Source organism: Accipiter gentilis, chromosome 8, assembly GCF_929443795.1.
Source record: "Accipiter gentilis chromosome 8, bAccGen1.1, whole genome shotgun sequence".
NCBI classification, from domain to species: Eukaryota; Metazoa; Chordata; class Aves; order Accipitriformes; family Accipitridae; genus Astur; species Astur gentilis.
The window spans coordinates 17,168,509-17,183,816 of record NC_064887.1 but is presented as its reverse complement, the minus strand read 5'-3'; the positions used below and the strand labels follow the sequence as shown (position 1 = coordinate 17,183,816).

General features: G+C 36.8%; 1 protein-coding gene across 5 annotated transcripts in view; it reads left to right on the top strand.

Moving 5' to 3' along the window:
• The window catches only part of COL24A1 (collagen type XXIV alpha 1 chain), a 151,896-nt gene that overhangs the window by 131,353 nt on the left and 5,235 nt on the right, over window positions 1-15,308 (top strand). For 4 of the 5 annotated variants that reach the window (XM_049809387.1, XM_049809386.1, XM_049809385.1 and 1 more), the window contains 10 exons: window positions 1,910-2,017; window positions 3,479-3,586; window positions 3,674-3,727; window positions 4,023-4,085; window positions 5,316-5,369; window positions 6,909-6,944; window positions 12,525-12,560; window positions 12,657-12,683; window positions 13,748-13,813; window positions 14,526-14,694. In XM_049809387.1, coding sequence (XP_049665344.1) covers window positions 1,910-2,017; window positions 3,479-3,586; window positions 3,674-3,727; window positions 4,023-4,085; window positions 5,316-5,369; window positions 6,909-6,944; window positions 12,525-12,560; window positions 12,657-12,683; window positions 13,748-13,813; window positions 14,526-14,694 — 721 coding nt within the window. Of the gene's footprint in view, window positions 1-1,909; window positions 2,018-3,478; window positions 3,587-3,673; window positions 3,728-4,022; window positions 4,086-5,315; window positions 5,370-6,908; window positions 6,945-12,524; window positions 12,561-12,656; window positions 12,684-13,747; window positions 13,814-14,525; window positions 14,695-15,308 lie in introns of those variants that run through there. The other variant, XR_007507118.1, reaches the window with a different exon arrangement.

Sequence of the window (15,308 nt, the reverse complement as noted above, 5' to 3'; positions counted from 1 at the left end):
AGTTCTAGTTAGACAGACCAGTAATTGTTATGAAAGGATGCCAAGTTAGATTTTGTGTTAGGAATTAACCAAGGTGCCGAATGAGGCGCTGTTACAAGTATAAATTTCCTATCTGGTTGAACAAAGAGGAAATTAAACAAGCTACCCGTAGGGGGCAGTTGTACCTTATTCGAGCCTCTTCAGTTTCAGGCAATGTCCTACTGAACCTCTTCCAAGTACTTAAAATTAGTTGGAGCTGGATTTAGGAGTATTACCCCAAAGAATTCTTACATTTTTGCCTTTCCACTCAAAATGTCATCCTTCATATTAAAAAAGACTCCATTACTCCATATTAAAAATATATAGTAGCATTATAATTTGTAATAAGGAGAGGCTTGTAACTGATTTTTGCCACAATGGATAAAAAGAACAGAACTTTTGCTATGTAAGTTTATCAGTCCATCAGGCTATGAACCACGGTACTATATTCAAAAGCCCTGAAAATCACATTTAATATAAAAATCCTGTTTCATATAACGCTTTTATTTCTATGAATGCTTAACGGAATGTCACATGAAATAAGAAAGAAGATAAATATCTATATGTATGTATATATTTCTACTAAATGACATCACAGAAATATTCATTTGGATGGTAGCAGATTTCCATTTTGTATTTTTTAACATGTCAAAATTGGCTTAACTCCATGTACTCAGTAACAGCTTTTTCCATTAAAAATAGTTGCTTTTGTTTATAGTCTGATGTTCTCATATGTTTTCATAACAAATGTTCTGATCTTTCTTCATGTGGCAAAGTTATTGTATGTGAATCCTGACAAGAGTGTACACAATCATACTAGTATTATCAATATGTCTGACATTTATAAATAAGCATGTTGAATTTTGCATGCTTCTGTGGGAAGGTAGTCTCATTTTGTTTCTTGATGTGGAGTTCCTTCTTCCTGAAAGTATGACTACTGTGAATCTCAACTATATCTTCAGCCCACCTGTCATGAATGAATTCAGCATCTTCTTTTCATCGTAAGGAGCTCCTTATGACAAGCTCAGACATCACGCAACACTCATCCAGCAACCATCTCAAGGAGTCATCTTCTATAATTAACGGAGATTAGTGCTCTCTTCCTGCATATTTCAAAACAGAGTTAGAAAAGAATTAAATAGGGATCAGCGCTAAAGGCTATTAATCTGAACATGCAAATTTTCGGGTCTGGGAAAAATTTTAGGTATCACAGAAACTATTCTGTATAATTCCCTGTGGGAGGTAAAAGCAGTCACTGGTATACCCATGAGTGCTTCCATATATACTTGAATGCACAATTACTGTGGACAGAAGATTACTTAGTATTTCTAGATCACTGGTACCTAAGCTGGTGATCCAACTGGGCAACTGTTCCTCTTTAGGAGGGTGCTAATAGGGAAGATGCCTTGCATAAGCCCAAAGAGGCAGCTGATACTCTTGAATGTTCTCAGAAGGTCTAGGTAGGTGATCCCATACAAATTACATCAGGATATGTTTAGGGTAGGACAGAACAAGGTTTAAGACGAGCACTGAACTGAACAACTGCAATGGGCTGTGGCATGGGTAGCATTTGTTTTGCTGACAGTCAGTGACTTGTTAAACTATAACAACTTGACTCCTCAGAAACGTCGATCCACCCCACAGTTAAAGCACATGTAGCTTTGTTGCTAAGTATGATAGCGTTTTGCTTTTGGAATATTAGCAGAAATTCAGATGATACTGCTGATCATTGTCTTCCCATATATTTTTGTTGTACTGTCAATGTGTGTCCACATACACAGAAAGCATTAAGTGGCTTTGATTGGTTTTATATTATGTGCCTGTTATAGCATACAATGAAAAAACAAGTTTGGCTATTCTGCTTGTAATCAATTATTTTCAATTTCTTAAGGGTAATAAAGGAAACTCAGGCTTGCCAGGTCTGGCAGGTTATCCTGGAGCTCGAGGTCCCAAGGGATTGCCAGGCATGCCAGGGCCCATGGGAGCACCTGGACTAAAGGTACACACATGGGATCTTGTTTTAAGTACAGTATTACTGATACTGCTTAGTCTTCATACTGCATCCAGTGATTGTGGAAACACTGTGCTACTGTTAATCATATGAGTAATTGATATCAAAACTTATTTGAAGGGTAAGACTGCAAGTTCTGCTGACGTTCTTTCTATAAACTATAATTTGAAAACAGAGGTCCCATCCATCTGGATGCTGTTCCCAACTCCAGAAGCCATTCAAAACACTTTGTATTTATTCACTCAAAGCTTTAGGGCCAAATGTTTCCTGACTTTTCTTTTTAAACTCCTGTAACTACTAGAACAGTTTGGATGATTTGAACATCTAAGCAATCTATTAGCAGAGAAGTACTGTCATTTCAAGCATAAGTCCCAAGTTTGGGGGCTAACAAGCATGTCTGGGATATCCATTTATCAGAGGACTTAAATTGTTCTTGTTCAACACTGTCAGAAAAAGAAATCCGAGAGTGCTCTGGTTTCCAGGCGGTTCCAGGTACCTGACATAAGCATATCCTCATATCAATTAGACTCATTTCAGTGGTAAAAGAAGCAAAGAGTGGAAACATTGCAGATAATTTTCTCCATTTAGAATAGGATTTTTCATCTAAAATCATGATTTGCAGTGCACTGTGAGATTTTATTGGTAAGCAGTTTTTTAAAATGTGAAAACTTGGGGGCAGAAATACTGTCTTTGTTACCTTTTTGTTGAAATATTTTAGTATAAACTGCATTCGCTATTTGTAGTGTTTATTGCCAGTGCTCCCAGTCTGGAGACGCCTTTGTCTCAACAATGAGCCATAGGAGGTAGTTCCTGCTTGGAATAGATGAGGTGATGGAAAGCTGTTACACATAGTGCAAAATAAACATTAAGAGTCGACATACTGAGGCCAAAAGTCTGTTAGAGCAGAAAGATAATACATAGGAAAGAGTGTAAGCGCAAAGGAAGCATGAAAGGTGTATATTCACAGCCTTAATTGCAGTTCAGTAACCTCCTGAGCTAGACATGGTTTCCGTGTATCTCGTTGTCCTCAGAGTATTTCTCTTGCATGAATTGTCTAGTTTCCATTTGAATTGCTGTAAACTCTTAGTCTAACAGCAAGGAGTTCCACAACTATACTATGCCTTGCTCAGAGGATTACTTTTTAAATTTACTTCTAACCTGCCTGTTCTGTATTTTGTTTTGTGAATTTTGCTTGCACTGGGAGATACCATGCTGGAAATGATCCAACATGTATGGTTTTTGCATGTTTCCAAGTCAAGGAACAGTCAAGTCACATTTGCATTTTAGTGAATGTATAATTATTGAAAGCATTGCTGATGGAAATAAAGTGAATGGAGTAGGTCTATTTCTTAGAGAGAAAGCACATTCCACACTTCTGCCAGGAAACCTATCTTTACATTTATAACTGTCTTAATTGTAATAAAGGATATATTATCTTCCTATTGACAGGGTGAGAAAGGGCTTCTGGGTCATCCAGGGAAGCGAGGCAAAAGAGGCCTTCCAGGATCACAAGGTGATCAAGGACCAGCAGGAGACATTGGGCTGAAAGGACAGACTGTATGTAATCACAGCTGTTGATGCAAAACAAGTAGTCCAAGAGTTACCAACATGAAATAATAGTAAGGATGCCTGCTCCTATTACAGGGAGAAGATGGAGATCAAGGTTTAATGGGGTTTCAAGGATTCCCAGGTCCAAAAGTATGTGCTCATTCTTTTTTGTTAGATCTTAAGCCTTTTACAGAGTGAGAACATTAGGAAAGCATACAATTAATCAGCTTTAACAATAAGTTGTTCAAAATCTATCTGAACTGTTGGAACATTGTAGGCAGAACTGGGTACTCCATCTCCAAGGATGAACATTTTGGGTCAGTGCACTTGGTATTTTCACTGTTACTGCTCTTAGAAATTATCTTACTTTCACTGATTACAAGAGATTGAAGCAAGTGGATAGCTGATGTCCATGTCTGATTAAACTGTTCCTTTGCATTTTCAGGGTCCTGGAGGGGACATTGGCTTGGTTGGAATTCTGGGCCCCAAAGGTCCGACAGGCCAAGTTGTAAGTGTTTCACTCCATGAAGGGCATTGTCAGGATGACTTGCAAGTGGCACATGTTTTTAATTTAGGAAATCATCTTTTTTCTTATTAACAAGGCCAGAACCCTCTAACCGAACCTTTCTCTCTGAGACTATGACTCCAGTAGAAGCCCGTCCCTTGTACTGCAACACTGCTCTGGTTGCAGCATGTGTACAGATACACAAGCAGAGCTGGGCACTTAATCTTGAAGGAAAAATGCAAGCTCTGCTGACAAAGTGTGGCTCTCCTAGTATAATTTAATCTACACAAGTAGCCTTATCGCTGTCATATCTTTGTCTATTGGGGTTGAACATTTTCTTCTTACTGGCAACAATACTGATTGTATAACCCTGTCCTACAGCAAAAGAAAAAAGGGTCAAACTTTGCCTGCAGTAAGACAAAGTGGTGCTCAGGCGTTATTGATTAATAGGTAGTCTTTTCTTTTTAATAAATATTTTATTTTTATCTATAAGGTTACTAACCTGCATTAGCTCATTCTTCATGACACCTTCTTCATGACATTCTACTTTGCAACTCACCAAAAATGTGGAAGCATCTTCAGCATTTTGTAATATTGGGGAGTGTGCATCCAGTTTACAGCATCAAGTGATAAAGAGGGAAAGGTTGCAGCATGGAAGGCCTTACTACAAAATGTTCTTCTCTCACTGCTGCCATTGCCATCACAGAACTGTATCAGTTCAGTTAACCAGATGCAGAGCAGCAGCTTTAGGGGCCTGTTCTTCTAACTACTTTCTTTTTCTAAACATTCCTATACAAGATAAACACTGGAAGTGAGCAGTTTGCTCTAAGTGAAATGGAACAGGAAAGTAACATTTCAGCAGCACTTAGCGGCAGCCACACAAGAGGACTTGTGGGCAGTAATATAGTTCCAAGATATAGTTGATTGTAGGTCAATAAATATGTGGTCTTTGGTAATGAGAGTACTTAAGTTCCCACTGGTTTTAGGGCATCAACTTTCACATAAAAGAATGTGTGTGGGCTTTCCAAGAAAAACTATTACTAATTATTAAAATAATTACCTTGCTGATTTTTGTAGCAATGTGTACTCAATATTCAGAAAGAGAATATCACCATGATCTTTTGGATATTTGCCAGGGCTGTGTGCTGAGCAACTTTAAACTAGGACAAGTCATGAGGATTTTTCTTCATTTTGAAAACATAGTGGACTAATAAATTCTTTGCTTGTTTACAGGGATATATTGGCCCTGTTGGTCAAGAAGGCATAACGGGCCCAACTGGCAGGCCTGTAAGTTTCCCTTCTCTTTTGCATAATTTGGTTATTTCACCTACCCTTATTTTTAATAATCTGTTTTGCAAATAGCAACTAACAGGACTGTGTTATACCATGCTGGTAAGCTAACGTGTGTGACTCCAGCACCTGTAATACAAACAAGAAAAAAATGACACAAAACTCATTGCAGTGGCTTTCTAAGTACAGTATACAGACAGCGTGCCTACAGGGGTAGTGGGCAAGTCAAGGTGTAAAATAGTACATAGTAACTACCACCTGGATATTCTTTCTCAGCCTTAGGTCTAAGACATATTTAGAGAGTATCCACACTTGGTTTCAATGTAGTTTATTTTTTGTGTGTTGATTGGGTTGAACTGTTTGGAGTACCCCTCTAGACACGCTGAGAGTGTCCACAAGCCCCTGTTGGGGTGTTCCAGGTGCTGGTCAGGTCCCCGTTACAACTTGAACATCTTCTTGACCTTTCTGGCAACCTTCAGTGCACCCTAGATTCCCTGCAGTGGGGGAGCTCTGCACTCATCCCTGTTTCCATTCCTTGTCGTGGCACTCCCTGTGCCAGAGACAGAGCAGTGTTCCGCAAGGGCACCCTCTGGCTCATGTCTGCAGACTACCCAGCCATATAAGGTAGTTTTAGAAGCTCTTTGTACCACCCAAGTTCCTCTGTCTGTTCAAGAAGACTTGGAGTGAATGAGACTGTCTAAAAATTGAAATAATAGTCATAAAAATAACAGGAATATACAATAAAAGCAATAAATACAAATATTTACAACTGAAAAAGAAGGGAGAAGGGAAATTTTCCTTCTATAATTAGACTATTCTTTCCACTTGTTGGGAAGAAGACAGTACTTTGTCTTCTGCATTCTTTTCAGTCCCACTCAGGAAGAAAAATTTACAGTTGCATATACTTGTATGAAGGCTTTTAATAGACTTCATATTGAATGTAATAGTTTGCCATTATCACTAAGAAAGCATTACAGTTGAAGATTACTTCTATGTGTTATGAAATGCTGGTATCAAAATGCAAAATTCTTCCAGAGAAGAAGTGTACGATTGTTACCATCTTTGGAAACACAGTTTAAGTGCAAAACTAGCCAAAAATGCCATGAAGACAGAAAAACAGTGTCTAATCTGACTGTGAGAGGAGAACTAATGGGGTAATAAAAAGATATGTAACCAATGGATTTCTTCAGTGACGGAGAGTACTGAGTTTTGTTCTCTACTCCTAAAATGGTGAAGCACTGATGTATTACAGTGGATCAATCTATAGAGAATACAGCTGATTGACAGGGAGAACCCTGACAATTAAAATTTCTGAAAAAACCCCATATTTACAATCTGAAGAAAACAATAGCTTTCCACATACAGGAATTACAAGATGTTTTCAACTAGTTTAGTTTTCTAGTAGTACAGGAAAATTAAAGCCCCAGAGTTCCACAGATGATACTTGGCTTTTCATGTGAGCAGTATAAGTCTCTTGGATATTAATCTGCTTATTTCAATCCTAGGCATTGGATTAACAGCTTCTCTTTCTTACAGGGACCAAGAGGTGAAAAGGGCACAAGGGGTGAAATGGTAAGATGAAACAACTTTTATGCTTTCATTTTTTTGGCTATGTAAAAACTATTCCTGTGTTACACTGAATGTACTCTTGCATGCTCTGAATGCCAGATGGTCATGTTGTGCTCTTGGAGAGTGCTGGCCAAGAAAGTTGGTAGCATGAGTCAAAAGTCTGACCTTTTCTTGTTCAGGTTGACTTATGTAGATATGCCCAGTGGGTGTGTGCTGTCGGGCAGTATGGCCCCGATCATATAGCAGACACATACTCCAAACCTGTCCCAGTTCAGATCTGAAAGGAAAATCCTTTGTCACATTTGTTGTCGTGCTCCAGAGCCTCACAACACAGCATGCATACGCATGTTCATATGTCTATATCATCTTGTCTAGAGAGGGAGAGGTTCAAGGAGAAGCCTAGAGCTGAGGATGAGCCTCCATGCTGTGTATGCCAGCTCGAGTAGCAGTAGGCAGCATTGATAGGTTATGAAGTTGCCTTATTTTTCAGTTTTTGTGCATTAATAAATGTTGGATTTGATTTAAAAACTCTGTTAGAATTAGTAAAATCTCCAATTAATAATGGCTGTGTGAAAAGCCATTAAATTATCATATTTACAGCAAATGTGATTACAACGATAGTTGATACCTATGACATTACTTCATATGTCAGGTTTACAATGAGTTTCTTTTCCAGTACCTAGCCAATGTGATCTTGTTCCTGTTGCTCTTACCCTGCCTTTCAGCCCACTTCACTTGGTCATTTAGTTTCTCTTGTCTTATTGTATTTTGCCTTTAGCAGCCACCTGTGTGGAATTCCAACCTAAGTGCCTTATAAAAGTTCTGAAAAATATATCAGAAGTATTCAAAATTGCTTAAAGTATTAAGGCTTGGAACTAAGCTTGCTGTACATGTCTTGGGGAACTTTCCTCTTTGATTCTAATGCTCTTGAGGCAATTGCTATCTCAGAATAAGAGGAAAACTAGTTTCTTAATTCATGCTGCTATTAACCATCTTAACTGGTTTTTTCTACTGTTTGTTCATAAGAATTGCAATGACAGCATAGAGCTAAAAATGCAGAGACTTTAAAAATAATAATAAACAACATCCAAAATGGTGAACAAGAAACACCCGTTTCCATTATTGATGCTGGTGTTTGAGAAGTTATTTCCTAAAAAAGTTCTTGACTTAATCAAGATTAATTAATCTCCTAAGACTGTCTTCAGAAGAATGTTTAATTTTAAATCATATACAGTGGCATTAGTTTATATTATGTAGCCAAGAAAAGGATTTATTTCCAACTATTTTCAGATACAAAGGAGAGAAAATTATTTTAATCCAACTGTGTATTCTGAGTTTTAATTTATACCTTTAAAACTGATGTTGGCATTCTTCCTAGAATCACAAAGATTTTAACTTTTTTGTAGCAGTCCAAGGTTTAGTTACAGTTTTTAGTCTGTCAGGTATACAGTGTTCATTACTAGAAAAAAATGTCTTTTTATGCCCTGAAAAACATGGAATGTAAAATCGTGTCTCCCTGTTGAGGTCAGCGGTGAACCAAAGTTCAGGTCCTGTAGGCTATTTCTAGAGGAAAAATTGATAGTGTCAGAAGCAGAGTTGCTTGAAAAATTTTAATTAAAATTATTTTTCAATTCAAAATATTAATATCACTGATTTAAACATTTAGAAAAACATGGAATAAATTTTGGAATATTGTCTCAGAATTCTGACATTTCTGAAAGTGTGTTTTCATTTTCTTTTTTTTATTTCATGGCGTGTCACATAATGAATTATAATACAGAGTCATAGGATAATCCAGGTTGTAAGAGATCTCAAGACATTTCTAGACCAACCTCCTGTTTAAGAGAGTCAGCTTTATTCAGCTGGCTCTTGAAAACTTCCAGGGGTGGAGATTAGATAATCTCTTTGGGCAATGTGTTCCAGAGTGTGACTGTCCTCAAGGTGAAAAAAGATACGATGTGATATGATAAAGCATAATCCATAATTTTCTATTATAATCATTTATTTTAGATTTACAGTCATTAATGGCAGCTACCACACTGTACTGTGCATCAGACTATTACATTGCAGGATGTTATTAGGCTTTACTCTTTATGAGATATGGTGACATCAAAATGATAAAAGTGGTCAGGGAAAGCTTAACATTAATCATTTTTTTCTTGGAAAATTTCAGAAGTCATGGAAAATATGGAAGCCCTTGGGATTGTTCATGCTTTCAAAGTTAAGCATATGTATCATTGCATGTAAAATCAGGGCCTTACAGTATTAGAAAAAGATTGGTGTTTTGGCCTTTGAACTTCTGTGCCAGCAATCAAATTGGGTGATTAAAGAATTAAAGAGCACACTAAAACTAATTGTTCTATTCTCTGCTTTTGTTATTATGAACTGGAATTGCACTTTTCTCACTTAAATTCTAATGTGATCAAAGGGTAAATTAAGCAGATTTGTAAAGGTAATCCTGTACATTCCAGTAAAACATTTAGCAATTAACTTAATCCATGAAAAGTGTAATTTAACCTTATTTTGTTGCTCTGCAACAGAAAGAAAGAATTTTTATAACATCTCTACAGGAGTTTCAACACGCTCTGTGTAGTTTCATTATATTTTAAAGGCTTGTAACGGTAATTGATATAGCCCCCTGAAGTTTTAACACATTTAAGAAATATAATAACCCCAAAAGTAGTTCTCTATAGTTAACAAATAGCATTCAATATTTACCTGTTTTTCACATGGGTTTTATTGGAAAGGAGACAGAGAATCAAGACAAATCACATTCCTCTCTTGCAAAATACCTTAAATTCATTGGAACAGTGCAGGTTTTGATTTTTAAAATATTCAGTTCTATTTCAGAAACCACTATAAATTTGAACTGTTCTTGTCCCAAGACTTTTTGAGTCTTAAAATTGCGACACATGCCAAAAACATAGAACATTAAATGAAGCATTCAGTCATCTGAAAAATCTACTGGAATGTCTAAATCTCAGCACTCAGAACAAGGACATCTATTCATCAGAGAGCAGTGGTTACTTAGGGATAAACTGTTGAAGACTGTGCCTTGCCTTGACTTGGTATTTGCATAATCAAGTCCTGAACCAAGATAAACAAAGACATCCTTACGCTGTCAAATTAATTTCTCAAGTTTCTTTTTCACACTTTCTCTTTCATTTTATACTAAACATACTTCACCAAGCATGATCAGACAGTCCAGTAATATATCCACATGGGATTGAAGGTATCCTGCAGCAGTCTAACAGCACCTGAGTTGCTGATCTGATTAATTAAATGTGGAGGTCAGTCTTCTCAGCTGGTGTACAACAGTGTAGCTCTGTGAAACCTAGTTGATTTGCAGCAGCTGAGGGGCTACCCCAAAACAGTGTATGTCATCTCTGCAAACTCATCTCTCATCAGTTTTGTAATAATGAATAACAACAATAATATTTTATGCCTATTCAATAGTAATAGGATTTCAAAGAAAATTGCAAGCTGGGCAATAATCAAACTCAGAAGAGTAAAAGGAAGCTAGGTACTTGAACAGAACCCACTGGGATTTCTATACTACAATATGTGCTAAAATGACTTATGCTGTGATTTCCATTTTCCAACATTAATCATTAACATCTTTATAAAATATCGGTAAATATTTACCTAAAAGATGGCTTACAGTCCCTTCTATAGGTGTAAGTGGATGAAATATAAATAAATAGGGTCAGGATGCCTCTGTTGAAAACCTGACGATGTTTACAGTCCCTAGAGCTTATGCCATTAAGGTCGTCTTAGTTAAGTATCAGATGACCATCTCTCTAAACATCCAGAAATCGCTTCAGTTTTGATTCTCCCCTATTCTCCAAAGAACATGTGTAAAACATGGGTCTTGGCCTCAAAGCCATTTGTAGTCCCACAGCATAGCCTTGTTGCTATAGATATGGTGCTAGGAACTACATGATGGCCCCCGCTTTTCACACCCTTCATAATCCAGCACCTGAACTCCTCTGGCATGGGCCATGGCAGGTGATGTGCAAGGCACATGTAACTTGTGCAGCTGTGGAGGTCGTAGCAACCCCTGACAGATGCATTCCCCAGTAGCTACCAAGTGCTCTGCCTTATGAATATGTCTAGAGGTAGTAAGAAATGCAGCTGGTATTCTCCTAAGAACTGATAAATTTGGAGCCTCAGTGACTTAAGTAAATCACTCCCATCTGCTCTGAGATCCTTTTTTTAAATATACTTGAATTAATGTTAGATTGAATCTGATCTTTCTTTAACCATTTCCAGCTGTCCTTGCTGGTGGCCGCTTGAAGCACAGCTCAAGTTCAGCAGTGGTAGCATGCAGTGACACTCACACGGATCTTGCTGTGAAATCTCACAGCAGGAATACTTCTTATTACTATATTAAGTGATTTACAACTTAATAGCTCTTTAACTAGATCAGTTTCACAATATTTGCCAGCATGACCATGTCAGATAATATCATTTCTCTTTTGGCAGACACTTAGTACTATTGTGACCGTACTGGCATAAGAGGGCTTTTGCTGGAACAGCTTATTGTGCTTGAGTAATTGGTACAAGCAGCACTGGCTAAAGAATGTTTTGCTTAAATTAACTCAGTTATGTTAAAAGGTTTTACTAATACATGGTGCAGGTCTGGCCTATGCCTTTCATTCCTCCTTCTTCTCTTTTGCTCGAACTAAGGCACTGACACCTGTTCTTTTCCTTGTCATTGTTCTTGCTATTGTTTATGCTACAGCAGCTCCTAGAGGCTTTGAGTATGTAGAGAATGAAGAGAATCTAAGAGACACAAGTATCGCTGTATATTAATAAATATTCATAATTGTTCCATTTTAATGTGAATAGTTGCTAAAAGAAAGGATAATTCAGATGAGGCTATTGTTTTGGGCGGGGTCCATGTCCAACCACAAGGCAAACCTAAAACTTAGATTTAAGACTATGTGCATTGTAGACACTATAATCTGGGGAAAAGCAGCTGTTTCTTCTCCTCCTCTCCTCTCCACTGCATCATCCTAAACATGAAAATGAATGATGCCGCTTATGATGAGGAAATAAGGGCATAACTTCTTGAATATGAAGGAAGCCTGCACTATCACTGTTAAACAATGAGCATAACATGTTCTGGCTGAAAATTTACACTGCTCTAATGGAGCTAATAAATGCCTAGCAGATACTCTTAAAGTGGATCAGTTCGTTTTTTACAACCACCCATAACATTATTTACAATGCTTTCATGATTGTTCATCCCTTGTAGTACTTGTAACATGCATATAATGCTGGCACAAGGTATAGCACATTATATATTAATACTTTGTGTGACTTCTAATGTTCCCTTAACATCAAAAGCAATTGCAGAAACAAGTAACCAGACAACCCCACAATTCTAACAGGAATATTCACGTGTTAACAGAGTATGGTACTTTAACAATAATAACTAATAATTTACAGCTTTACCAAAACCAGTATCACATTTTCTTCTATGTATGTATTGCGGCATTTTGTGATTTAAAAAATACATAAATGTAAAAGCAGAGATGTTCATCTATAACTGTTGCATTTTATCTCCATTTCTTTTAGGGGCCTCAGGGACCTCAGGGCCAGCCAGGACCACCTGTAAGTGCATAAAAAAAAAATGCCTATATTTTTCCATTGTGATTGCATTATATAAACATGTGAAGCACCTAATATCTTGTTTCTCCCATTCTCTAGGGACCACCTGGACCACCAGGACCAAGAGTAAGTTCTGTAACAACCATAACGTACAATACAGTCCTTTTTCGAAAGTTAAAATAGCAGGATCCTCTTCAAATGCATTGCTTCTTCCATTACTGCACGTGAAATGCAAATACATTTTTCTACAACTTCAATCACTACAGTAATACATTTTTTGAACCTTCCATCTTACACTGTCAGTTCTGTTCTGCATGCTGTTGAGCCCTCAACAGGCAAAGCTCATGGATACGGTCATACTTTTGACATGGGTTAACTCCATCACATTCTGAAAGGTATTTCTCCTGTTCTGTACTTGAACACTCTGAAAGATAGCAACAGAAAATTTTGTGCTATTTCTGGCCCAGATGTTCTCCCTATATATATACACACACAGAGATTTTGTTTGTTAAGGGATTGTGCCAGTTAGGACAGACTCAATATCTGACATGTCCTAAAGCTGTAATGATATATGTAATCTGAGAACAAATTGCAAGAACTAGATGCTTGTGTGGGTGACTTAATTCTTTAAAAATAAACAAACCTGTTGTCTGGGTGTAGTATATCCCTCACACAAAGTGCAGAGAATGAAGATACGCAAGAAACAGGCTTCCTCCTTTAGAGGAAGGTCAGTCTTGGTATTTGTTCATGCATCATGAAGACTACTTTGATCTGTCAGCTGCTGATGGCTGATTGAGATATTCTTTGTGTGCTTCTCTGTAAAGGAATAACACCTTTTCACACTTACCTGGATTGGTTTACTTAAGTATATAAATTAAATGGCTGGGACAAATAAGTTGGGACATTGGTCTGTGACAACTATTATAATATTTTTGTTCCAGGAGTAAGATCATTAAATTGGGTATGGGGGTACTAATAAAAATCAAATATGCTTTTTCTGTATGCATGCTTGCATTCTTTGGAAATGGAAGGGAGGATCCTATTTTAAAAGTGTTTACAATGAATTATTTTCGAAAATGACAAAATAACAAAGCTATCATGTATGTTGCTACAGTGCTCAAAGAATTTACCACCTGCATTTTAGAATATTCCTGTTCATCTTTTTATATTCTGAAATATCTTTTTTTCAGAAACAAGTGGACATCAATGCTGCTGTTCAAGCTTTGATTGAGTCAAATGCTGCACTGCAGATGGAGGTAATATATTTGAATGTATTTATATTGTCATACAAGATATGCAATTATATCAGGGCTTCTTTACAAAGACTTAATTTAAAAGGAATCATGGATAGCAAGTAATTACTGCAGAATATAATTAAACATGCTAGAATGTATAGGATACAATTGAAATGAAGTTAAGAAAAACAGCAGCATTTCAACTTTTTTTGTCATCATTGGCAGTAATGGAAGTTTACTGACTACCACACATAGCAGACTGTATCTGTTCAGCCACAGATAATAGTGGCATTTAGGCCTTGATCCAAAAAATACTGACATATATGCAAATGTGTGGTCCCATTGATTGCAAGAAAATTCCTTACATGGATGAAGTCAAATACATTTGCATATATTTTCTAGGTTAAGGGTAAGAGTAGATTTCACTGTTTGAAATCTGAAACTGCTAAGTATACGATAAAAATCCTGTATCCACGTTTTATGTCAACATGTCATAATGACGTATTTGCATGATCTTAACCTGCCTGTAACTTTACTGCTCTGATAATTTTAATAAAATGTACTAATTTGTTTATTGGAATATATTATTTTTACCCTGCTTTATGTGGCTGATTGCACGCATTATAAATACTTTGCTTCTGTCTGGCTATTCAAAGGCCATTTGACATTTACTGCATATACTGTTGTTGTGATACTTCTTTGTGGTAACACATTTGCTAATGGCCCTTGACAGAAATACCAGAATACTGAAGTAACTTTACTAGATCACAGTACAGAGATATTCAAAACGCTACACTACCTTAGCAATTTACTGCACAGCATCAAGAACCCTCTTGGCACACGGGATAACCCAGCACGCATCTGCAGGGATTTGCTTAACTGTGAACGTAAAGTGTCAGATGGTAAGTGTCCACTTTCATTAAAGCTTAAACACAACTAGGCTTTGAAATGTGTTGCTTCCAAATGTTACTGTCTACATAAAAATTCTAATGTATAGGGTTTTTTATTATATTCTATTGCAGTGTGCCTGTCACAGCTATCTTTATTTAAGATAAAATTTCTGAATTTTAAAGATGAAAGTATGTAGCTATCTAATATTATAGAGCTATTAGAGACAGATTGTGTATGTAAGTAAACAAAAGCATCCAGAAAAATTGAAACTGAATCCAATTTTGTGATTAAAAGTTTCCCAAGTATTTGTAGCTAATCTTGCAATGAATTTTGTGTGGATCAGATTCTAGATTCCTAGTGAGAAAATTGTATACAATACACTATCACTGTCAGATACACTGACAGTTGTATCCCAGAAGATCCTGAATGAATATTTCAAATCAAAAATAATTATTTAAACCTGTAATGTCAATACTGTGACATAATTCAGTTTCTGAGTGGCTAATGAAATAAAAAATACCTGTAAGTATCCCTTTTTTCAAGAATTAGCATTATGAAGCTGAGAAGGAAATGAGAAATGAAGTTAGAGGTTACAGGGAAATTACTGTTCCATGGCATATTTAAG